This window comes from Protopterus annectens, chromosome 6.part0 (genome assembly GCF_019279795.1).
Source record: "Protopterus annectens isolate FY-2018-M chromosome 6.part0, PAN1.0, whole genome shotgun sequence".
Classification (NCBI taxonomy): domain Eukaryota; kingdom Metazoa; phylum Chordata; order Ceratodontiformes; family Protopteridae; genus Protopterus; species Protopterus annectens.
The window spans coordinates 1,996,901,784-1,996,924,087 of NC_056737.1; the positions used below are offsets into that span (position 1 = coordinate 1,996,901,784).

The 22,304-nt window shown below is 42.5% G+C and overlaps 1 protein-coding gene across 1 annotated transcript in view; it reads right to left on the reverse strand.

Annotated features, from left to right (window-relative positions):
* AGPS (alkylglycerone phosphate synthase) overlaps positions 1-22,304 on the reverse strand; it is a 1,624,661-nt gene that overhangs the window by 1,306,089 nt on the left and 296,268 nt on the right. The window contains exon 2 of the mRNA XM_044075311.1: positions 21,240-21,329. Within this exon, the coding sequence (XP_043931246.1) occupies positions 21,240-21,329 (90 nt within the window). The remainder of the gene's footprint in view (positions 1-21,239; positions 21,330-22,304) is intronic.

Below are 22,304 nucleotides of genomic sequence, written 5' to 3' on the forward strand. Positions count from 1 at the left end.
AGATTTAGGTCTGAACAAGTGATAAAACTGGGCATAGTACTCTGTGTAGTGTACTATTTAAAGAGCGCGTGCTGCCCACGGAGCACGCTTAACCAAAGTTTAAACTTTGCTACATCTTTGTTTACAGCATTTCCTATATGTTGGAAGTCGCTGCTTTGCAGTATTGATTTGTACATAGATTTAGGTCTGAACAAGTGATAAAACTAAGCACCGTACTCTGTTTAGTGTTCTGTTTAAAGAGTGCGTGTTGCTTCTGAGCACGCACAACCACAGTTTAAACCTTGCTGATTTTGTTTATAGCATTTCCTATTTGCTGGAAACGTGCTTAGCACCAGTGTTAAAATAGTCTGAAACTGGCAATTCTATGTTTATGCCTCCCTATGGCTCTTACCATAAGTAAGATTAATTTATACTAACGTCAGTTATCTTCTTTCCTTATTTCTCTACTTTAGGCAGCCCCCAAGCTTAAATACCACCCCGCGGGATCCCAACTCATTACCGACCAGAGAAGACACTCCAAGTGCGAATGCACTAAAAAGACTGTGTTTGACTCTAAATCAAAACACCTAGTAGTTGCCCAAGGTAAAGCACCGACCAGCCTAAACGTGTTTTATATCACGCACCTACTGCAAAAGAACTTACTTTATTGAAAAATCATAAAAACAGTATTTTTAAACCTGCTGTTACATACCAGTATTTTTATACCTGCTGTTAAATACCTTTAAACCTGAAGAAATCCCTGCGGTGTAAGCCCGCGAGGTTTCATTACTCCCATGTGGTATTTCCGCCTCTACGACTGATTAGAGGAATAGTGTTGGGGTAGATCTGTATACTACACGGACGCTTCTCCCATCATTAGGGTAGGTTGTATACTAATTCCTACCTTGCTGCATTTACCCATTTTAACGGGAAATTGAGAACATTTGTTTGTATTTTGTCATTGTACTCATTTAGAGCTCGCTTTAAAGAGCGCAACTATACAGTACCTAATTATCACACTGTACTGATGTTTAATTGAGCGTTTAGACTTCTGCCTAAGCACACTGCTCAATGCGGCGTGTAAACTTGTCGTAACTGTTATTTTGAACTGATTTTGAACTGCTGCATCTAAAATCTTGCTGTTACTTAGATTTAGGTCTGAACAAGTGATAAAACTGGGCATAGTACTCTGTGTAGTGTACTATTTAAAGAGCGTGCTGCCCACGAGCACGCTAACCAAAGTTTAAACTTTGCTACATCTTTGTTTACAGCATTTCCTATATGTTGGAAGTCGCTGCTTTGCAGTATTGATTTGTACATAGATTTAGGTCTGAACAAGTGATAAAACTAAGCACCGTGCTCTGTTTAGTGTTCTGTTTAAAGAGTGCGTGTTGCTTCTGAGTACGCACAACCACAGTTTAAACCTTGCTGATTTTGTTTATAGCATTTCTATTTGCTGGAAACGTGCTTAGCACCAGTGTTAAAATAGTCTGAAACTGGCAATTCTATGTTTATGCCTCCCTATGGCTCTTACCATAAGTAAGATTAATTTATACTAACGTCAGTTATCTTCTTTCCTTATTTCTCTACTTTAGGCAGCCCCCAAGCTTAAATACCACCCCGCGGGATCCCAACTCATTACCACCAGAGAAGACACTCCAAGTGCGAATGCACTAAAAGACTGTGTTTGACTCTAAATCAAAACACCTAGTAGTTGCCCAAGGTAAAGCACCGACCAGCCTAAACGTGTTTTATATCACGTACCTACTGCAAAAGAACTTACTTTATTGAAAAATCATAAAACAGTATTTTTAAACCTGCTGTTACATACCAGTATTTTTATACCTGCTGTTAAATACCTTTAAACCTGAAGAAATCCCTGCGGTGTAAGTCCCGGCCTGGCCACGCCTGCTCGCTCCGCGCCCCTCCCTGCCCTATTCCCACCCCGCCCACAGTACCTCTACATTTATTGGACGCTAAGCCCATCCCCCTTACCACCATCCAATTACGACTGTCCCTCACCCGGTACCACTTCCTCCCTTTCTCCACCAGTCTTCAATACAAAGTCTACTCCCCCACCCCTTTTCCCTCCCACTGTCACTTCCTCCTCCCTCCTCCTTCCTCCAGTACTCACCAACTTGCAGCAAGGTAGTTCCCACAGCTAACACTACCTACCTACCCCCCCCTCAACATGAATAAAATCACTATTAGTATGTTCTCCCTCACAACAATACTACTTACCTTATCTTATCTGGTAACTAGATATGATACCCTTGACCCAGGTAGCACCTACTTTCCTTATGGTCAGACCTCCCTGCACTCCCATGACTCCTCCAAATTCATTCAACCCTCTCATCACCCTGCTATTAATGTGTGCTCCAACAATATCCACCCTACCCTCTGGTACCGAAAACATCCTCAATAAAGGGACATCTTAAACTTCTAATGAAACTCCAAAGATTTCTGGATTATTTAAAAAAATCCATAACAAAAGATGGTGACATCCACCCTAACCCAGGCCCCACCACTAACATTGACCCAAACCCTCTGAACACTGCTATAAGTCCAGCAGGCTCCCTACGTATGCTTCACCTTAACCTAAGAAGTATTAATTACAAAGTACACAGCTTGCATGCTCTACTTGCAACCCACTCCCCTGACATCATGTGTCTCTCAGAAACTTGGCTCAAACCTAGCACTAAGGATGAGGAAGTCATCCCACCTGGGTATAACATCCTCAGAGCCGACAGAACCACTAAAAAAGGCGGTGGAATAGCAGTCATGTTCAAGAACTCCTTGAATATCATTAGGAATCCACTCCAACCTCCAAAAGTCCATAACCAGGAATTACTTGCCCTGAAGCTATCCCTAAACAACCAAAAAAGTATTAATCTCCTAGTCATATATCTCCTCCAGGCAACAATTCTGAATCCCTTGAACAAACTCTGAGTTGGCTTTCCACCTTCTATCCCCAGGAAACGATTATTTTAGGAGATGTTAACATCGACTGGTCTCTCTACTCCTCCCAACTCAATCCACTCCCCATTAACTTACATGGATTTTCCCAACTTATTCATTCCCCCACTAGAATTGGAAATGCTCAACAAAAGGAGAGCATCATAGACTGGATCCTTACTAACAAGAATCCTTCCAACTATACCTCAGGGACCCTCCCTAACGACCTTAGTGACCACCTTATCACTTTTATTATTAAAAACAAATGCACAACTACAAACCCCCTCACCAGATTAGTCAGAAACAGCAAGAATTTTGTCCCTGATCAATTCCTTGCTGACCTCCGTCTTGTAACTGGTCCATCCTAAAAACTCTACCCTTAGATCAGAGTGTCATACTTTAATGACACCTTCCTTAAAATACTTGACTATCACGCTCCCAAGCGACTCATTAGAACTAAGGAACGTATTGCACCTTGGCTAACTAATGATTCTAAAACTAAAATTAAACTCAGAGACCAGGCCTGGAACAAATGGAGAACCACTAAAACCCCTCTAGATCGCATCAAGTTTCTTCAGCTTAGAAACTCAACCAAAGCTGCCGTTATGTCTGACAAAAAACAATATTTCTGTCACCTACAAGACAAATATCAAAATAATCCCAAAAAATTCTGGGTAAGTTTCAATCACCTCCTCCATCCAGGCAAATCCACTACCTCCACACCAGAATCACTCATGGACAAAAATCCCAGTGAAATAGCTAACACCTTTAATTCCTTTTTTACTGAGACCATCCAGTCCCTTGCTAGTCAGCTCACTTCACCCCCTGTGGCTCCCACCCCAACTACCTACCCCACTCAAACTGCCTTTAATTTAAAACCCACCTCCACCTACTACATTCGTACCCTCCTAAAAAAACTTAAACCAACCACCCTAGCGGCTGACTTACTTCCAGCCAAATACTTACAAATAGCTTCTGATGCCATAGCCTACCCTGTATCAATCTTAATCAACCGGTCAATTGCTGAAGCCTCTATTCCCTCAATCTGGAAAATCTCAGATATCATTCCTCTCCACAAAGGAGGGTTATCCACTGCCACAACAAACTATAGACCCATAGCCATTCTCTCCCCTATCTAAAATTTTGGAACGCTGCATTCACAAGCAACTCAGCACCCACCTCACACAAAATAACCTCCTGTCCAACACCCAACACGGTTTCCGCCCCATCATAGCACAACCACGGCTCTCCTCTCCTTTGTTGATTCAATTAACCTCAACCGAATAACAAACTAATTTCCTCTGCGCTCTTTCTAGACCTATCGAAAGCCTTCGATATGGTCAACCACAACCAGCTGCTCCATACATTGGAAACTTTTAATCTTAGCAAAACTACCATAAATTGGTTTAATGCATACCTCACAGGCAGAAAACAGGCGGTACAGTGGCAAAACAAGATTTCAGACCTACTCCCCACGAACATCGGTGTCCCCAAGGATCTATTCTCGGTCCCCTTCTTTCTCCGTCTTTATTAATGGTCTACACTCTATCCTCCCCAAAGCCACCTGCATACAATATGCAGATGACTCCACTCTTATCTGCTCGGACGACTCTCTCACCAAACTCCAAGTCACAACCCAAAACTGCTTTTCTATTGTCGAAAAATGGTTCTCAGATCTAAAACTCCTACTTAATCCAACTAAAACCAAATTGCTCCTATTCTACCCCTCCCCAGCGACTTCTTATGGCACGGAACCTCCCCATACCCCCACCTCAACCTTCATTGTGTCCTCTAATAACGGTACCAAAATTTATCCTGTCACCCACACTAAACTACTTGGAGTGACAATTGACCACAAACTGAGATTCGACATCCATGTAAACCAGGCCATTAAATCACTTAACAAGAAACTTGGGTCCATGTATAAAATAAAGAAATTTTAACCCCCACACCAAACTAACCATTGCCCGTACTCCTCCTTCTACCCACACTCCTCTATGCCTCCCCAATATTCTCCTTCCTTCACAAGAAAGAGCTTAATAAACTATCCACTACCTATAACCACATAGCTAGATTCATTACGGACTACCCTACCGCACCCATCACTGCCTAAATCTAAAAACACTGGGATGGCTAGAATTGCCCAACATCCTCAAATTTAACCAACTTACAGAGGCATTCAAAATCTTAAAACACCCTGAAAAACTCCCTCACTGAACAATATACTTACCCCTACTCTAATCTAACATCCCTAAGGTCATCCAAAAGTATTCAAGTATTAACTATTAAATCTACTAACTCGGTGGTGATGCACTGTACGCCAATTCCATTGGCAAAACTGGAATGCTCCCCAACAACCTTAGACTTATACCCACTCTCCACCAATTCAAAATACAACTTCGAACTCTATTAAAAACTCAATGGCTATGTCCATGCTCTAATCCAGACTAATAGCTCAGGCTCCCAACTCAACCCGGCCTACATAGGCCTCCATCCAGCCCTTAACTTAAGGGTCCACTATTAAGCCCTAATTACTCATCTTTACTAACTTATATCACTAATTGAATTTTTCTTTTTACCTACTGTTATATTTTTGTATTTTTAATGTTGCCTGTCTCAATTTCCTAGCTTATGTCACTATATTTTTATATTTTATATTTTTATGTACCTCTGTGCTTTGGAGCTTTTCTCCCCGGGTCTCCACTGAAAATGGATATGTATCCAGTTGGACTAACCCGGTCAACAAATGTAAAATAAATAAAAATAAATAAATATATATATATATATATATATATATATATATATATATATATATATATATATATATATATATATATATATATATTTTTTTTTATATATATAGAAACGCCAAAAAGTCCGTGCAGGTGTCCCCAAAGTGCTCGAGACAACAAATACAAATATCAAAAACGTCCAGCACTAAATATATAATAAAATAAACAGCCGTTTTGGAGAAAAAAAGGCTTTATTTAAGCCAGAACAGTCTGCCCCACAGACCGGTTTCGCTTCAACTGAGCGTCATCAGTGTGTAAAGACAGTGACGCCAGTACGCAAATATACATACACACACTCGCATTTCAACATTTAAAGGTGCAATCATCTAATAGCACCTTAACAGAGAATAACATGATATCCAAGCTAAACCTACTATCTATTTACAAAACAATAACCCCCATGTAGCCAAATTTTCAATACATACATACCAGTATATCAAAATGTCATAAATCAATATATGTGCATACACTAATACATATGCACACACACATATACACATATATGTATATACATATATACACACATTCATAAATACATATATACATGAACATACACCCAAAAAAATTTTTTGGAATGCATATTTATACAAATAAATTTCAACAACAAAGAAAGAAACAAAATTACCACTGGTCATTAAGACCTGGCTTAAATAAAGCCCCTAAATTAACTATCCACCTGCGTTCTTTAGTTGTTAAAATTTTATGTTTGGCTACCTCAGGCTTAATCATATCAACTACTTTGTCAATCCCTACAAATACAAAATGTGCCATTGGGTGAAGTAAAATGTGCTTGTATAGTGCACTTCGCATTCTCTTACACTTAATATCACTTAAATGAGTGGCAATTCTTTGTTTAAGAAGACACGAAGTCTGTCCAATATAAAATGCGCCACACCTACACAAAGCCATATATACTACCCATGAAGTATTACAGGTGACAAAGCAACGAATATCATAAACCTTACTAGTGTTTTTAGATGTAAACGTTGTGGTTTTTGACATCAACATACAATATTTGCAGTGTCCACAAAATGTACTACCCTTTCTTGATGCATCAGGTCCTGTTGGAATCACTATATATATATATATATATATATATATATATATATATATATATATATATTTATATATATATATATATTTAAAAAATATATATATATATATATATATATATATATATATATATATATATATATATATATATATGGGTCTACTGCTTTTAATAGAATTCCACTTATTGGAAAAAGAGCAGTAGGCCATTCAGTTAAGTGAAAGTGCACGTTCCCGGAAAGAATACTAAAACAATATTTTGCAGGGGGGGGCAAGCTCCCCTGCACCCCTCATGTGGGGGGCTACGCCCTTCACACCCCCCTAATTAAATATACCAACTCCGAGACCGCACTACAGTGGGGAATAGGTAATTGAACCGTTCTTCATGGAAGTGCAGTTTCGACTAAGTGCACTTTCGCTTGAGTGAGAGTCTACAGCTCTTTTTCGGAGAACTGTATTTTCGATATATATATATATATATATATATATGGGTTTACATGGTCAACATTTCAGAAAGTCGACTTTCATATGGCAGAGACCATATGATCAACTTTCAGAATGCAGACCATGTAAAATAAACAAAAACACAACAAACACTTACCTTAAACTGTTAGCAGGGGGGCCCCCCCCCATAACTTTAATATACCAATTCCGAGATCGTACTACAGTGCGGAAGTGGGAAATTTTCCCATTCCGCACTGTGCGAAGATAGCAGTTCCCCATGGTTGGCTTTTCAAAAGTTGATCATATGGTCTCGGCCATATGAAAGTCGACTTCATGAAAATTCAACCATGTGAAGGGGACCCATATACATATATATACACACACACACACACACACACACACACATTATATATATATATATATATATATATATATATATATATATATATACACACACACACACACACACACACATCCACACACATATATTTATATTTACTATATATATATATATATATATATATATATATATATATGTATAGATCTATGTGTGTATATATATATATATATATATATATATATATATATATATATATATCTCTATATATATATGTATAGATCTATGTATATAGATCTCTCTCTCTCTCTCTCTCTCTCTATATATATATATATATATATATATATATATAGATAGATAGATGTGTGTAAAAATATACATATATACATACACACATAGGCTGAGCCTGACCAATGGCCAGATTTGTTCAGTGCTCTAACTGATTACCTTCTTAAGAAGAAAATTCTCTATACAACAGCCACCAACTGACTATCCATATTTTCTTGTCCACACCCCTCATTGTGAACAAAATTAAATAAATAAAATATATATAACAGTTTATATACATATCCATATTATCTATGAGTACAATACAATTGACTGAAAACACATTAGGTAAATAAGTTTGTGTGGGTGTAAAAGAAAGGGAATACACACATCAGTGAATTTGTTTTGTGTAAATAAAACTTGGTTGGATTTACAGTTTTTATTGTGTAGGTAAGTCTGAGTGTGCAAATAATTAACATTTAAATGAAAAGGCGGTGGTTGTGAAAATGTGCAAAATTGTGTTACAACAGTCTGGGTGAATGCGAGAATGTTTGTGGGTTAGGGTTAGGTAAGGGATATATATTAGTGTTGTGAGTCTTGACGGTTACATGAATGAAAAAGTTATGTACTTGCCATAATGTTTCATTTGTGTTGTTGATCTTCATTTATCCTTGACGTACGGGTCTCTGTTCTAACTCTCTGAACCAGCTCAGCCATTATAACAGCTCGCAAGAACCAAAAAACTCCCGAGCTAAGCTCCTACCCAGAATGCCCCTCTCTAAATTACCTCAGATTGAGTTTGCAGCTATAAAGGAAGGGAAGAATAATAGTCCTAAACAACTGAAGAGACTATGTCCAAGGTCATATATGAAATAACAGATACCCCGGACTACACTCCATTCCTCCGGGGAGTCTGAAGGAGAGGGAAGGATGTGGGGTGTCAAGAATAAATTAAGACTGACAACACAATCTTCATTTATCCTTGAGGTATGGGACAGAATCCCCAGCTACCTTGTACCTTGGGAGGCCTTAAGAAAGGATATTCCTGAGCACCATAGAACCAAAAGATGCTCTTCCCCTGGAGACCAGATCCAATTTGTAATGAGTGATAAAGATATGTAGAGTAGCCAAAGTTGCTGCTGCACATATTTCATCTGCTGAAGCCTTTGAGTGGAAAACAGCAGATGTGGCTATTGCCTTTGTGGAATGCGCTCTCACTGGAGCTGGTAACTGGAGATTTTTCTTATTGTAGATAAAGCTTATACATTCCCTAAACCACTTAAAGTGACCTTTGAAACTGGTTTACTAATGGATGGAGCTAAAAAGGAGGCAAATAACTAGTCCGATTTCCTAAAGTCCTTAGTTCTACTGAGATAAAAATGCAAGTGCCTGTGAACACCTAGTAAGTGTAAAAAAGAAGTTATGTACTCACCATAACATTCCATACGAGTTGTTCATCTCGCCTTCATTCTTACAGATGGTTGTTGTTGTTGTGTCTTTCGGCTTTTTCCAGTTAGGGGTCGCCACAGCGGAACTCCGGTCTGCTAATGATTGGCAGTAGATTTTTACGTGCCGAGTTGCCGGCCCTGACGCACAACCTTCAACGAAGGTACGCCCATTCACGCATGTCTCCACACAGAAGGCGCTCTAGCTGAGAATCGAACAGAATGTCTTACTGTGAGGCGACAATGCTACTGCAGCACCACTCTTACAGATGGTATTAGATAAAAACCATAGAAAGACAGAGCAACCATGATAAAACTAGTATCTCGGTCCTCGAAAAACCCTGGAGGGGGGTAGGAGGGTAGGAAGTAAGAATGAAGTCGAGATGAACAACTCACATGGAATGTTATGATGAGTGCATAACTTCTTTATGTGAAGTTGTTCTATCTTACCGTTCATTCTTACAGATAGGTAGTGTCCCAAGCACCATCTTTCTCGGGTGGCTCACTGGAGTATGTTTTTTAGGACAGTAGAACCAAAGGAGACCCTGTCTCTGGAGGCACTATCAACTTTGGAATGAGTGATAAAGGTATGAGGTTTTGACCAAGTGTCTGCTGCACAAATATTGCCTATAGGAAGCCTAGCAGAAAAGGCAGAGGATGTGGACACTGCTCTGGTAGAATGAGCCTTAATTTTGTGTTGTAGGGGTAAATTGGCAGCTGAGTAAGTGAAAGTGATGCAATCAGATAACCATTTAGATAGTGTTGTTTTAGCCACTGGCATACCTTTCCTAGAATCTGAGAATGAAACAAAAAGTTGTTCTGATCTTCTGAATTCTTTGATTCTATCCAGGTAGAATCTAAGCTGTCTGTGAACATCAAGCTTGTGCAGCATATAGTCTAAGTTGTTGGTGTGTTTGGGGAAAAACACTGGTAAATCTATAATTTGGTTAAGGTTAGTTTTAGTACAAACTTTAGGCAAGAATGAAGGATTTGCTTGCAGTGAAACTCTGTCAGCATGAAAAACCAAATATGGAGGTTTTATGGACAAGGCCTGTAGTTCCGATACTCTTCGGGCAGACGTGATGGCTACTAAAAAGATGGTCTTCCAAGACAAAAATTTCAAATCACACAATGAAGCTGGCTCGAAAGGTGGGAGAATAATGCGTGAAAGCATAAAATTTAGGTTCCATGGGGTATAAGGGGATTTCACTGGTGGTCTCAGGTGGAAGATCCCTTTGAGAAAGGCTTTGGATAGCTTGTGTGACATTATGTTAAATCCTTCAATACCAAGATGAAAATTAGAGATAGCGGCAAGCTGTATCTGAACTGTAGCTGTTGCCGCTCCTTTGTTGAAAATCATAGTCAAAAATTCTAATATAGAGGAACTGGGGGCTTGGTAGGGATCAGTGTTATTCGGAGAAGCTCATATATAAAATCTCCTCCATTTGCTAAGGTAAAACTTCCTAGTAGAGGATTTATGAGAAGATATTAAAATATGCTGCGTTTTGTTTAAGAGGTTATGGAACCTGGCTATGTTGGGAATTGGAGCAGGCAAGCTGTCAATTTTAGGGACGAAAGAGAGGGATGAAGAGCCCCCAACGAATGTGTCAGGAGGTCTGGAACTGGGTCCAGAATCCAAGGCTCTTCCAACAGATGAAGACGAAGGAATGGGAACCAAATCTGATGAGGCCAAAGAGGAGCTATTAGAATGATGATCCTTTCCAGGGCTTTTGCTTTCTGTAATACTTTGGGTATCAGGGGAATTGGTGGGAAAGCAAAGAAGAGACCTGGAGGCCAATCATGTACGAGTGCATCCCTTGGGGAATCTCCCGGAAAGGGAATCAGGACAAAGTAGCTTCTGCATTTTGTGTTCATGTGGGAAGCAAAAAGATCGCAGCAAGGCTGGCCCCATCTGCTGAATATTCTCTCCGCTATCTCTTTTTTGAGGGACCTCTCATGAGGCAACAAAATTGCCCTGTTCAGTTTGTCTGCAATCATGTTGGATTTCCCCGGGATGTGCATTGCTATCAGAAAGTGTTGGGTGGATGTAGCCCACTGCCATACTCTTACGGCCTCTCGACAAAGGGGATAGGACCCGGTTCCTCCTTGTTTGTTCAAGTACCAGACCACCGACATGTTGTCCATCTGAATCGCAATTGTCCCCAGAGGGAGAGAGTCCTGAAAGTACTGTAATGCCAAGAGTACCGCTCTCATCTCCAGGACATTTATATGCAGATGTGTCTCTTGTTCGGTCCATGTACCTTGGGCTGTTCTTCCCTGAAAATGCCTCCCCACCCGATCAGGGAAATGTCCATGGTCACTGTGGCTGATGGTGAGAGTAGGATAAAAGGCCGACCTATCATTACATGAAGAGAGGTCAACCACCACAGAAGATCCTTTTTGCATGTGTTTGTTACAATAATGAGATGAGACACGGGCAGCTCTTGATAAGACCACTGCGTGAACAGCAGCCATTGTAGAATCCGCATGTGCATGCGACCCAACGGAATCGCTATTATTGCAGCTGCCATCATCCCTAGCAACTTTACCACTTCTGATGCCTGAACCTTGTCTCTGGATATGATGTTCTGAATTTGCTGATGAAGTAGTAATATCCTTTCTGATGGAAGTTTTAAAGAGGTGGTGGTGGTGCCCAATTCTGCTCCAATAAAAATGATATGTTGCGATGGCGACAAGGCAGATTTTTCTGAATTTATGGTAATGCCCAGTTGAAGAGTAAGAGTGGTGTCCCTGGCTTGTATTAGCTGATGCCTGGTGGTGGCGGTGAGGAGCCAATCATCTAAGTACGGAAATACTTGGAATCCCAAACGCCTCAGGTGAGCCGTGACCACTGCCATACATTTGGTGAACACTCTGGGGGCTGTAATAAGACCAAAGTGCAGGGCTCGAAACTGATAATGACTGGCGCCCTGCCTGAACCGCAGATGATCCCTGGATGGTCTGGCCATTTTTATATGGTAGTACGCATCCTGGAGATCTATTGAGCACATCCAATTGTCTTACCCTAAGAAGGGAAGTATTGACTGAAGCATGACCATCTGAAACTTCTCTTTCTTGACTGCTCTGTTTAGTCTGCTGAGGTCCAAAACAGGTCTCTAAGTCCACTGTCTTTTTTGGAACTAAAAAGAATCTTGAATAAGTTCCGGATCCTGTCTGGTCTGCTGGGACTGGTTGGATGACTTTCTTAGCAACGTTTGGACCCCTACTGTTGCATGTTCCCTGTAACTGGGTGGAACATCCGGGATTTTTGTTGTCAATGGAGGGGGGGATGGTGAAGGGAATAAAATATCCTCTGGAAACTATACTTTGTACCCAGTTGTCGTTTGTTATTTTGAGCCAAGTGTCTGGATAAGCGACCACCAACTGCCTCCAGAGTAGGACAGTCAGGCCTCCTTTCAGGAGCATTGGTAGGGCTTCCCAAAGAACTGGTCTCTGTCACCCTGGTTTTGCAGACTCCCTCTGCTGCGAGGGCAGCGTCTTCCATTATTGCCCCTTTCTCTGCCCCTGGAGGGGGGTTCACCACGTTTGTCCAAAAAGGCTGCCTTGGCCTTTCGGAACAACATCTTTCCTCCCTTTTGACCTTTAGGGTAGAGTCTAATAGGGGTGAAAAAATGGACTCCGACAGCAGACAAAGTCTTTCCTTTTTGCTCACACCTGGTCTAAGTTTCATTAACTTTGGGCCCGAAAAGAGACGAGCTATCAAAAGGGGTTTTGACAAAGGATGACATAAAGGGCTCCACAAAGGAACATAAGTGCATCCAGGAGTGTCTCCTAAGAGAAATTCCTGTACCTGATGCCCTACTCGTTCCATCAGCTGCATATGAGATGAGATGCATGGACGCGTTCACTATGGAATTAAGGGTAGCAAGCTGGCAGGCAACTTTGTCTGAAGCTCCTTCAGCTACCGTACCTTGAAGAGCATCTCCAAGCTCTTTTAGGAGGTCTCTCTGCAGTCTTGTGAAATGTGGTAGTTCAGTGAACGCATGGCAAAAGTCACTGAACTATACATGCACTTCCCATATCTAGCCATGATCCTAGAGTCTCTGTTAGGAGAATGGATAGAGGAAGAAGTTTCTGACATCTCCTTTTTGGTGGCTGCCGCCACCACCATGGCATCAACAGGCACTCCCTTAGTGAGAAAAGATTTATCCTGAGGGGCAGAAATAAATTTATCGGGCCTCCTAGGGACAGGCTCCATGGTGTCCAGAGACTCCCACTCCCTTCGTGAGACCAGCTCCTTCAGCTCATCGAAGGGTGGAGACATCCAAGAGGGGGAGGGTTGAGAACCAAAAGCCTTCAGGAGGACTGACTCATCTTCAGTAGGGTTGGTGATCTTCCAGCCACCCTTCTGCTTAAGGATTTCTAATATATTTGCAAATGAGATATCTTCAGAGGGGTGTCATGGGGACCATTCTGATTCATCTAAGTCAGTGTCAGACGTGAGAGACTCCTGCGGGGAGTCTAGATGCTTCCTCTTGCAAATTCTATTCCTGGGAACTCTGGTGAGGTCTCGGAGGAGCAGGGGCCACCCAGTGGGGCTACCTGAGGCTCAGGGTCCCTACGCTTCAAAGGGATCTGTGAGGCAGAATTGGACACAGGCGCTTTTGGGGAGGAGGTAGTTGGTCCTGAAGTTGTAGATGTCCTGGGGGACATTACTCTCCTCATGGCCTCAAAGGCACCCCTGCTCCAATGAGAAGGAAGCACTGGATCCAAAGAAACAACTTATCTCCTCAGCACTAGAAAAATGGGCTCTGATCCAGAGGCAGGAGCCAAATTCATCTGAGCCAAGGCCCCAAGAGACAAAGTCAGAACCGACAGGTCAGTCAGACTATCCTCCCCAGAACAGACTGGCGAGTGTCGGCTCCTAGACTCCTCGATGAGCGCCGAGGAAGTCTGAGTAAATGGAACCGATGGCACTAGAGCAGGCGTCGGCTCCACAATCATGAGGTCCAACTCCTCCGGCTCCGATGGGCCAGTATGGCTCAGAGGAGGAAAAGAAGTAGATGGAATAACAGTTTTCAGTTCTGAAACCACTTAGGTCAGAGCCGATAAAAATTTAGCAAACACCGGTGCCTGTAGCAGCTTCTGCACCACATGATCCACATCCAAATCGGACAGGCTAATTAAGGACTAAGATGAATGTATGGAGGGTGGTACCGACTGGAGGATAGGTGATTTCAGTACTTCGGAGACTGGTTCCAGGACTGGGGGACCGGCTCCAAAAAGGCAGGAAGCTCGGCTCCGAAAGCTGTGGAGCCGACACTGACGGTTTCTTGGATTTTGACAAATTAGATGAAGAAGCCTTAGAGGACTTGGAAGACTGGCTAGTTTTGTCCTGGTTGCTGAAAGGAAGATTTAAGAAGTCCTCTATCAATTAGTTTTCTTTTCCTTTCATGTAGTACTCTGCTAGAAGAGGAATGGCAAATGGAGCAACTCTCTTGCAAGTGCAAGGGTCCGAGACAATAGACACAATTTACATGACTATCAGTCACTGACATCTTTTGTCCACACTTCGGACATTTTTTAAACCCAGACTTGGGATGTTTATCTTTTTCTTGGTCAGCCATGTTAAATCCTTCAATACCAAAAATATCCAACTGTAATATCAAAGAAGAATACACACACACACACACACACACACATTCTAGCAATTTTAAACTACAGTAAGTAGCCCATAAAAAAACAAATAGGCTGTATATCAATAAATGTGAGCTAACCAGAACTATATAAACACACTCTCAACATCTAATATCTATAGAAGCTTATGAAACACTATAAAGCTATATAAACTATCCTAATATTTTTATAAAGGCACACCAAAGAATGGGAAAGGGAATAATAAAAGCCTATAAAAAACAAAGGCCAAAGGGAGTATAAGAAAATGTCAGAAAAAGCTAACAATCTAACAGCTATTAATATTTTAAAGTTTTAAGTTATAACTATCAATATATAAGGGAGAAAATAGTAATTCTTGAGAAAAATATGAAATACTAGCCCGAGCTGAGCTAGGAAACCTCCGATCTGTTGCAGCGGCAAACTAGATCTGGGGTAACTCAAGGTGCACCATGGGATAGGGACTTGGCCTCGAGCTGTCTGAAGACTTCGGGCTTTGTAGTAGGCCGACTCAGAGCAGAGGATCGGCTTCGAACCCATCTGTAAGAATGAATGGCTAGATAGGACAACTTCACAGATCTGGGGTAACTCAAGGTGCACCATGGGATAGGGACTTGGCCTCGAGCTGTCTGAAGACCTCGGGCTTTGTAGTAGGCCGACTCAGAGCAGAGGATCGGCTTCGAACCCATCTGTAAGAATGAATGGCTAGATAGGACAACTTCACAGATCTGGGGTAACTCAAGGTGCACCATGGGATAGGGACTTGGCCTCGAGCTGTCTGAAGACCTCGGGCTTTGTAGTAGGCCGACTCAGAGCAGAGGATCGGCTTCGAACCCATCTGTAAGAATGAATGGCTAGATAGGACAACTTCACATCAGTATTCTCCCGTTAGAAAAATTAGGGAAGAAGACTGGTAAATCAACAGACTGATTAATGTTAGTTTCAGATACTACTTTTGGAAGAAAAGATGGGTTGGTTCTTGGTGACACCCTGTCCTTATGAAAAATCAAATATGGAGGTTTGAAGATAATGCATGAATCTCAGAAATTCTTCTTGCTGACATAATGGCCAACAATAAATTAGTCTTCCATGAAAGAAGCTTCAAATCAGCAGTAGCGCTGTTTCAAAAGGGGAATGGACCAAGGACTGTACAGCCATAATAAGATCCCAGGGGATGAGGGGGTCTCTGTTAGGTGGCTTTAACCTGAAGGTCCCTTTCAGAAAAACTTTACACAGCCTGCATGAGATTAACAAATGCTACTCAAAACCATTATGGAAGTTGGAAACAGCAGCTAGCTGAACGTAGACAGTAGAGGAAGCTGCTCCTTGTTCAAAAAGCATAGCCAACAATTCTAAAACCTTTTCAACTGGTGCTGAAAAGGGATCAATTCCATTATCATGTGCCCAAAAAGAGAATCTTTTCCACTTACTGTGATAGCGCTTCCTAGTGGAAGACTTATGAAAAGCCAACAAAAGTTTTTGAACTGGAGAAGATAAGATATTTTGCCTGGCAATCAATGGAATTGGAGTAATCAAGCTGTAAGCTTGAGGTTTTTCAGATGGGGTGAACTAGTCCCTGTGGGTGGGAAAGGAGGTCTGGATCTGCGTCCAGAGTCCATGGACATTAAAGTAGGTGAGGCCAAAGAAAGGGGAAACAAACTGGGCGAGGGCAGAATGGAGCAATGAGAATCACCTTGCTTTTCAACCTTATGGCTTTCTTCAAGAAGTGAGGTATTAGTGGAATGGGGGGAAAGGCACAGAGTAGTCCCGAGGGTCAGTTGTGAAGAACAGCATCTCTATATGCTCCTTCTGAGGGGGAATTAGGGCAAAGTAGCTGCTGCACTTGTTCAGGGGTGATGCAAATAGGTCACAGCAAGGCTGGCCCCAGCGTCGGAAAATCTCCTTTGCTACTCTGGGATGGAGAGACCACTCGTGAGGCAGGAGGATGCATCTGCTCAGCTTGTCTGCTATCACGTTGGAGTTCCCCAGGATGTGCATTACTATCAGAAAGAAGATGGAAGACATCATCCATTGCCACACTCTGACAGCTTCACAACACAGGGGGCAAGACTTGGTTCCACCCTTTGTTGACGTACTAGACCTACTGACATGTTGTCCGATTGAACTGAAATCGTTCCTAGAGGGAGGGCGGATTGGAAGGCTTGCAATGCTAAGAGCACTGCCCTCAGTTCCAGAACACTGATATGCAGCTTGGCCTCCATCAGGAACCAAGTGCCTTGGACTGTTCTGCCTAGGTAATGTCCCCCCCACCCCATCTAGGAGGCATCCGTGGTCATTATGGCCTTGGGCTGGGGTGAAACAAATGGCCTGCCTAAAAGAATTTCCTCCGATTCCATCCACCAGGATAAGTCCTTCTTGCAGAGGTTGGTGATTCTGATGAGATGCATTAAGGGGTGAGAGAGAATGGACCACTGGGAGGCTAAAAGCCACTGCAGAATTCTCATATGAAGTCTTGCTAGTGGAACTAGTGTGATGGCCGCTGCCAGAGCCTGTAGAACTAATAAGGCAAGTATATTGTCACTGGAGAGAATAACATCCACCTGGAACCTTATCTTCTGCAGTCTGTGAAGAGGTAGGGAAGCTATGCTAGAGGTTGTATACAGGCATGCTACTATAAACTCCAAATGCTGAGTCGGACTTAGTTGGGATTTGGCATCGCTGTTATACCTAGACGAGCACAAGTACATAGAATAAAATCTCTTGTCTGTTCTAGTAGGGAGCAGTGACAAGCCAGTCATCTAAATATAGAAACACTCGGAATCCGTGCAGTTTCAAGTAAACTGCTACTGCTACCAAACACTTAGTGAACACCCTGGGGGCTGTTGTGAAACCAAAGGGCAGAGCTCTGAATTGATAGTGACTGGCTCCCAGCTGGAAGTGGAGGAACCTCCTGGAGTGCTTGTCCATTTTTATGTGGTAATATGTTTCCTGAAGGTCTACAGAGCACATAATCGTCTTTCCCCAAGAAGGGGAGAAAAGACTGAACAGTGACCATCTGGAATTTTGTCTGCTGAACAAACATGTTCAAAAGGCTGAGATCCAAAGTCTGTCTCCAGTCCTCTTTCTTCTTGGCACTGAAAAGAACCTTGAGTAGAATCTGGATCCTATCTGGTCTGGTGGGTCTTCTTGTATGACTCTTTTTCTAGCAGCTTTTGAATTGCCAGAGCTGCCTGATCCCTCTGATGGGATGGAACATTGGGGATTCTACCTCCTGTTTTTGGAGTGAGAACGAAGGGAATGTAGTATCCTCTGGCAATGCTCCTTAGCACCCAAGTATCTGTGGTTATTTGATGCCAGGTTATTGTGTGTAAGGATAGTCTTCCCCCGATTGCCTCCAGAGTTAAGCAATTGGGCCTCCTTTCAGGAGCGCTGGTAGGGTTTCCCTCAGAACAAATCTCTGGAACCCTGGTTTTGCGAGCCACCTCTGCCAAAAGGATGGCATCTTCCTTTGTAACTCTCCCCTCTATCTCGAGGGGAGTCACTGCCACAGGTGTCCTGGAAAGGCCCTTCGGTTTTCTTGAACCACATTTTTCCGCTCCTCTGGTTCCTGGAATAGGAGTATTGGGGAGCAGAAAAATGCACATCCACAGCAGATAGGGTCTTTCAATACTTTTCACACCCAGTCAAGGTATCTCTGACTTTGGGGCCAAAAGGAGACAATCCATCAAACAGAGTATTCATGAATGAAGACTTAAATGGCTCCACAAATTCACACAAGCGCATCCAAGCATACTTATGGCAACGGCAGAACCCGCTGCCCCAGTCATCCCTTCAGCTGCATGCGCAATGAGCCACATGGACGAGTTAGAAATAGATTCCAGGATGGCAAGCTGGGAAACTACTTTATCCTGCACCTCCTCAGACACAGCTCCTGCAAGGGTATCTGAGAACGTCTTGACCAGATCCCTCTGGAGTCTGGTGAAGTGTGCCATGAAGTTTAATGACTGTAAGGCAAAGGTTGAAGAAGTGTACACCTACTTCCTGAACCTGTCCATTGCCCTGGACTCTTGGTTAGGGGGATGAACAGTGAACTCTCTTCTGCAAATTCCTTTTTCGTGGCTGCCGCGACCACCATGGCATCTACTGCTACACCCTTGGCCCAATACTGATGGTCCTCTGGCGCTGAAAAGATTTTGTCTGGTCTTCTGGAGACTGGCTCTACAGAATCAGGGGCCTTCCATGCCCACTGAGCAATCAACTTAATGAGATCGTCAGCAGGTGGGTTCACCCAACAGGTAGAAGGGCAAGCACCGAAAGCTTGCAGGTACACTGACTACTCTGAGGAAGAGTCTTTGGGCTTCCACCCACCCTCTGCTTTAATATTTCAAGAATGTCTCCAAAGGCGATGTCTTCCAGAGGCGACAGGAAGGAACCCTCCCTGGCATCAAAATCTGTGTCCTCCATGACAGATTCCTCTGGGGAATCTAGGCATTTCCTCTTACACATCACCTTTTGGGGTACCTCCTCAGTGGGAAATTCTGTGGAGGACTCAAAAGAGGTAAGGCCCTGTGCAGAGGTATCCTATAGCTTTGATGCTCGCTGTCCAGGTGTGGATATTTGTGGAAACTCTGGACGAGAGGGAGTTCCGAGAAAATTCTCCAACTGGGAAGAGAACGTCTGAGAACCTGCAGATGCCAAGGCCCTCTCCATGACCTGAAAGGCAGGACCCCCAAAGAGGAATGGTAGCCCAAAACCAGGAAGGACAACCTCAAAACTGTGGTCCCATCCCACTCCAAGGAGACCGCTATCACGGTTGAAGCCAAGGACGAGCCCACCAATAAAGCAGCAGACCTACGACCCCAGGAGTTTATCAGTACCAAAGGAGCCGATGAACTCAGGCCAGACATTGGAGCTGAAGAAATAAGAGCTGTCAGCACCAGAACAGCTGGAACTGGTGAAATTAGAGTCATGGTCTCTAACACTTCAGTGGAGGTTAGAGGAGGAATGTCTGGTGGAGACCTTGGACAGAATGTCCGATCTCCAGAAGGGAGTGAAACCTGGGAAGAGGCAAAGACCCCTAGCTACGAGGGGTTGATCCATCAACCTCATGATGTCAATTTCTGTCAGACTCCTGGTGGAATGGACAGAAAAGGCTGAGGGGAATTCCAGTCCTCTAAAAAGGGGCTAGGAAGGTGTACCTCAAAGGGAGTACTTAGTCCTGTGAACTGCAAAAAATCCTGGTTCCAAAGTTAAGGATGGCACCACTGAAGGAACCAGTTCCAAAATTTCAGACGGCATGTAGAAGGGACCAGCACCGATGGGGAAGTCACAGGAACAGTCGGCACCCACGGTAGTAAGTACCAAAACCATCGAAGTGTAAGAGAACAGGGGTAAAACAGACAGAAGAAGAAAGTTAACTGGGTAGGTTTAACAAATGTTTGAATAATAATAAGAGAAATAATTAAATTACACTTAGCTAAAAGGAGAGTTTGACTGACATGTCTTATATAGAACAGCAGCAAACAAGATCCGGGGTAATCTAATCTAGAGAGGGGCATTCTGGATAGGAGCTTAGCTCGGGAGATTTTTGGTTCTTGCGAGCTGTTATTACGGCCAAGCCAGTTCCAAGAGTCAGAACAGAGTCCCATACGTCAAAGGTAAATGAAGACCGACATCAGATAAAATGCTGTTGGAATACATAAAATTAAACACTTGGTTTAGCAAACAAGTACTTCCAAAAATATATTGTGTCATTATATCAGAGTCAAACAATATTTAATTTCTACACCTTGCAAACCTTTAAAATTTTACTACTGAATAAAATGGCACATTTAAACCCAGGAGCATAACCTGACAATATTCCATAGCTGTATTTCCCGCTATCATTCTCAGGACCATTTTTAATACATTAAATAATTGTGGAGTCACATCCCTTTGTAGTTTGGGAACAAGATTAGCATAAATCGTCAGTGACAGGGGAACGTCTGGACAATGGTAACTCTCCCTCTGATTTTAGCACTGTACTCCACGCTCTGGCAATGTAAGAAACCACAAAGAAGCCATATTTATGGCACTAGTATGGTCACATTTAGTGCTGTCAACGTGCTAAAGTGAAACCTTAAGAAAGGTACAACTTCAAAATAGCATACAAACTTCATAAAGAAGAATAAAAGTCTAAAATTCTGAACACAGTGCAAAAGTCTCCCTTACAGTACATATTAATTTGCTCCAGTACCCTTCTTCTAAACTGTCCTTATTTTAAATGAAGCCATCATTTGCAGTACATTGATTTTTTTTTTTTTTTTTGGGGGGGGGGGGGTACATACAAACCTTACACTTACAATCAAATTATGAAATTGCATGCACAGAAATTACCTTTTGCCAGTAAACTCTGCTTGTCCTTTCTTGTTGAACATAAACTTGGAGTCATTATAACCCCAGCCATTCCACTTTAGAACTTCTTGCCTGAAAAAAAATGGGATTGAATACATTTAATAGACAGATAAGATGAGTCATTCAATATGCAGCAAAACAATTACTGGAGCTACTGCAAAATGGATAACCGAACGGTATTAGTATAAAGCTGGTAGCACTATTTTAGATGCAAGACCTAAAGTCATCAAGAAAACGCACAGCAAACTACAACTATTTGCTACACATGCTGACATCCATCGTTCATAAAATCTCCTAAAGAGCAGTGATGAACTTTCAGTCACCTTTATTTAGCATTATAACTCATTGGCCACTGTACTGTAAATGAGAAAAGTACAGTTGTGTACACTTACCATAAATGTAGATGTTCGAGTGTATTCACTGTTGCAGTCATTACATTTGGGTAATCCTGCTGGCAGGTTGCCCTCAGCCGGCCTGAATTCCAAAGTCTTGGGTCCTGCGTCGGCTGCTGTTGCCCCTTCCCTGACGTCAGGGGTATAAAAGAAGCAGCCGACACCATTTTCTTCAGTTTTTCTTGCCCCAGATGTCAGGTGCTCCAAAAAAGGGTAGCCAAACTTTATATATATATTCAGAAATACAGCAATATGAATTTTACCTTCATCTATAAGCAAATACACCACATACGTAGTATAAATCAGAGAAGGAAAGATAAGATCCAAAAGAAAAAAGGGGGAAGGCGGGTGGGTAACCTGGACTGCAACAGTGAATACACTCGAACATCTACATTTATGGTAAGTGTACACAACTGTACTATGTTCTTTGTGTTTCACTGTTGCAGTCATTACATTTGGGTAGAGTCCCAAAGCTATGGTTGGGAGGCTGGAACTAGACCGCAGTAGGAGCGGCTATGAGGCCCTGCAAAACTGCAGTGGCAAAGCCTGCCCTGGATTTAGAGTAGAGTGGCAGATGATAATGCTTTGTAAAGGTGTGCACTGAACTCCAAATAGCCGCCTCTAAGATGTCTGTGGTTGGTACTCTCCTGAGAAA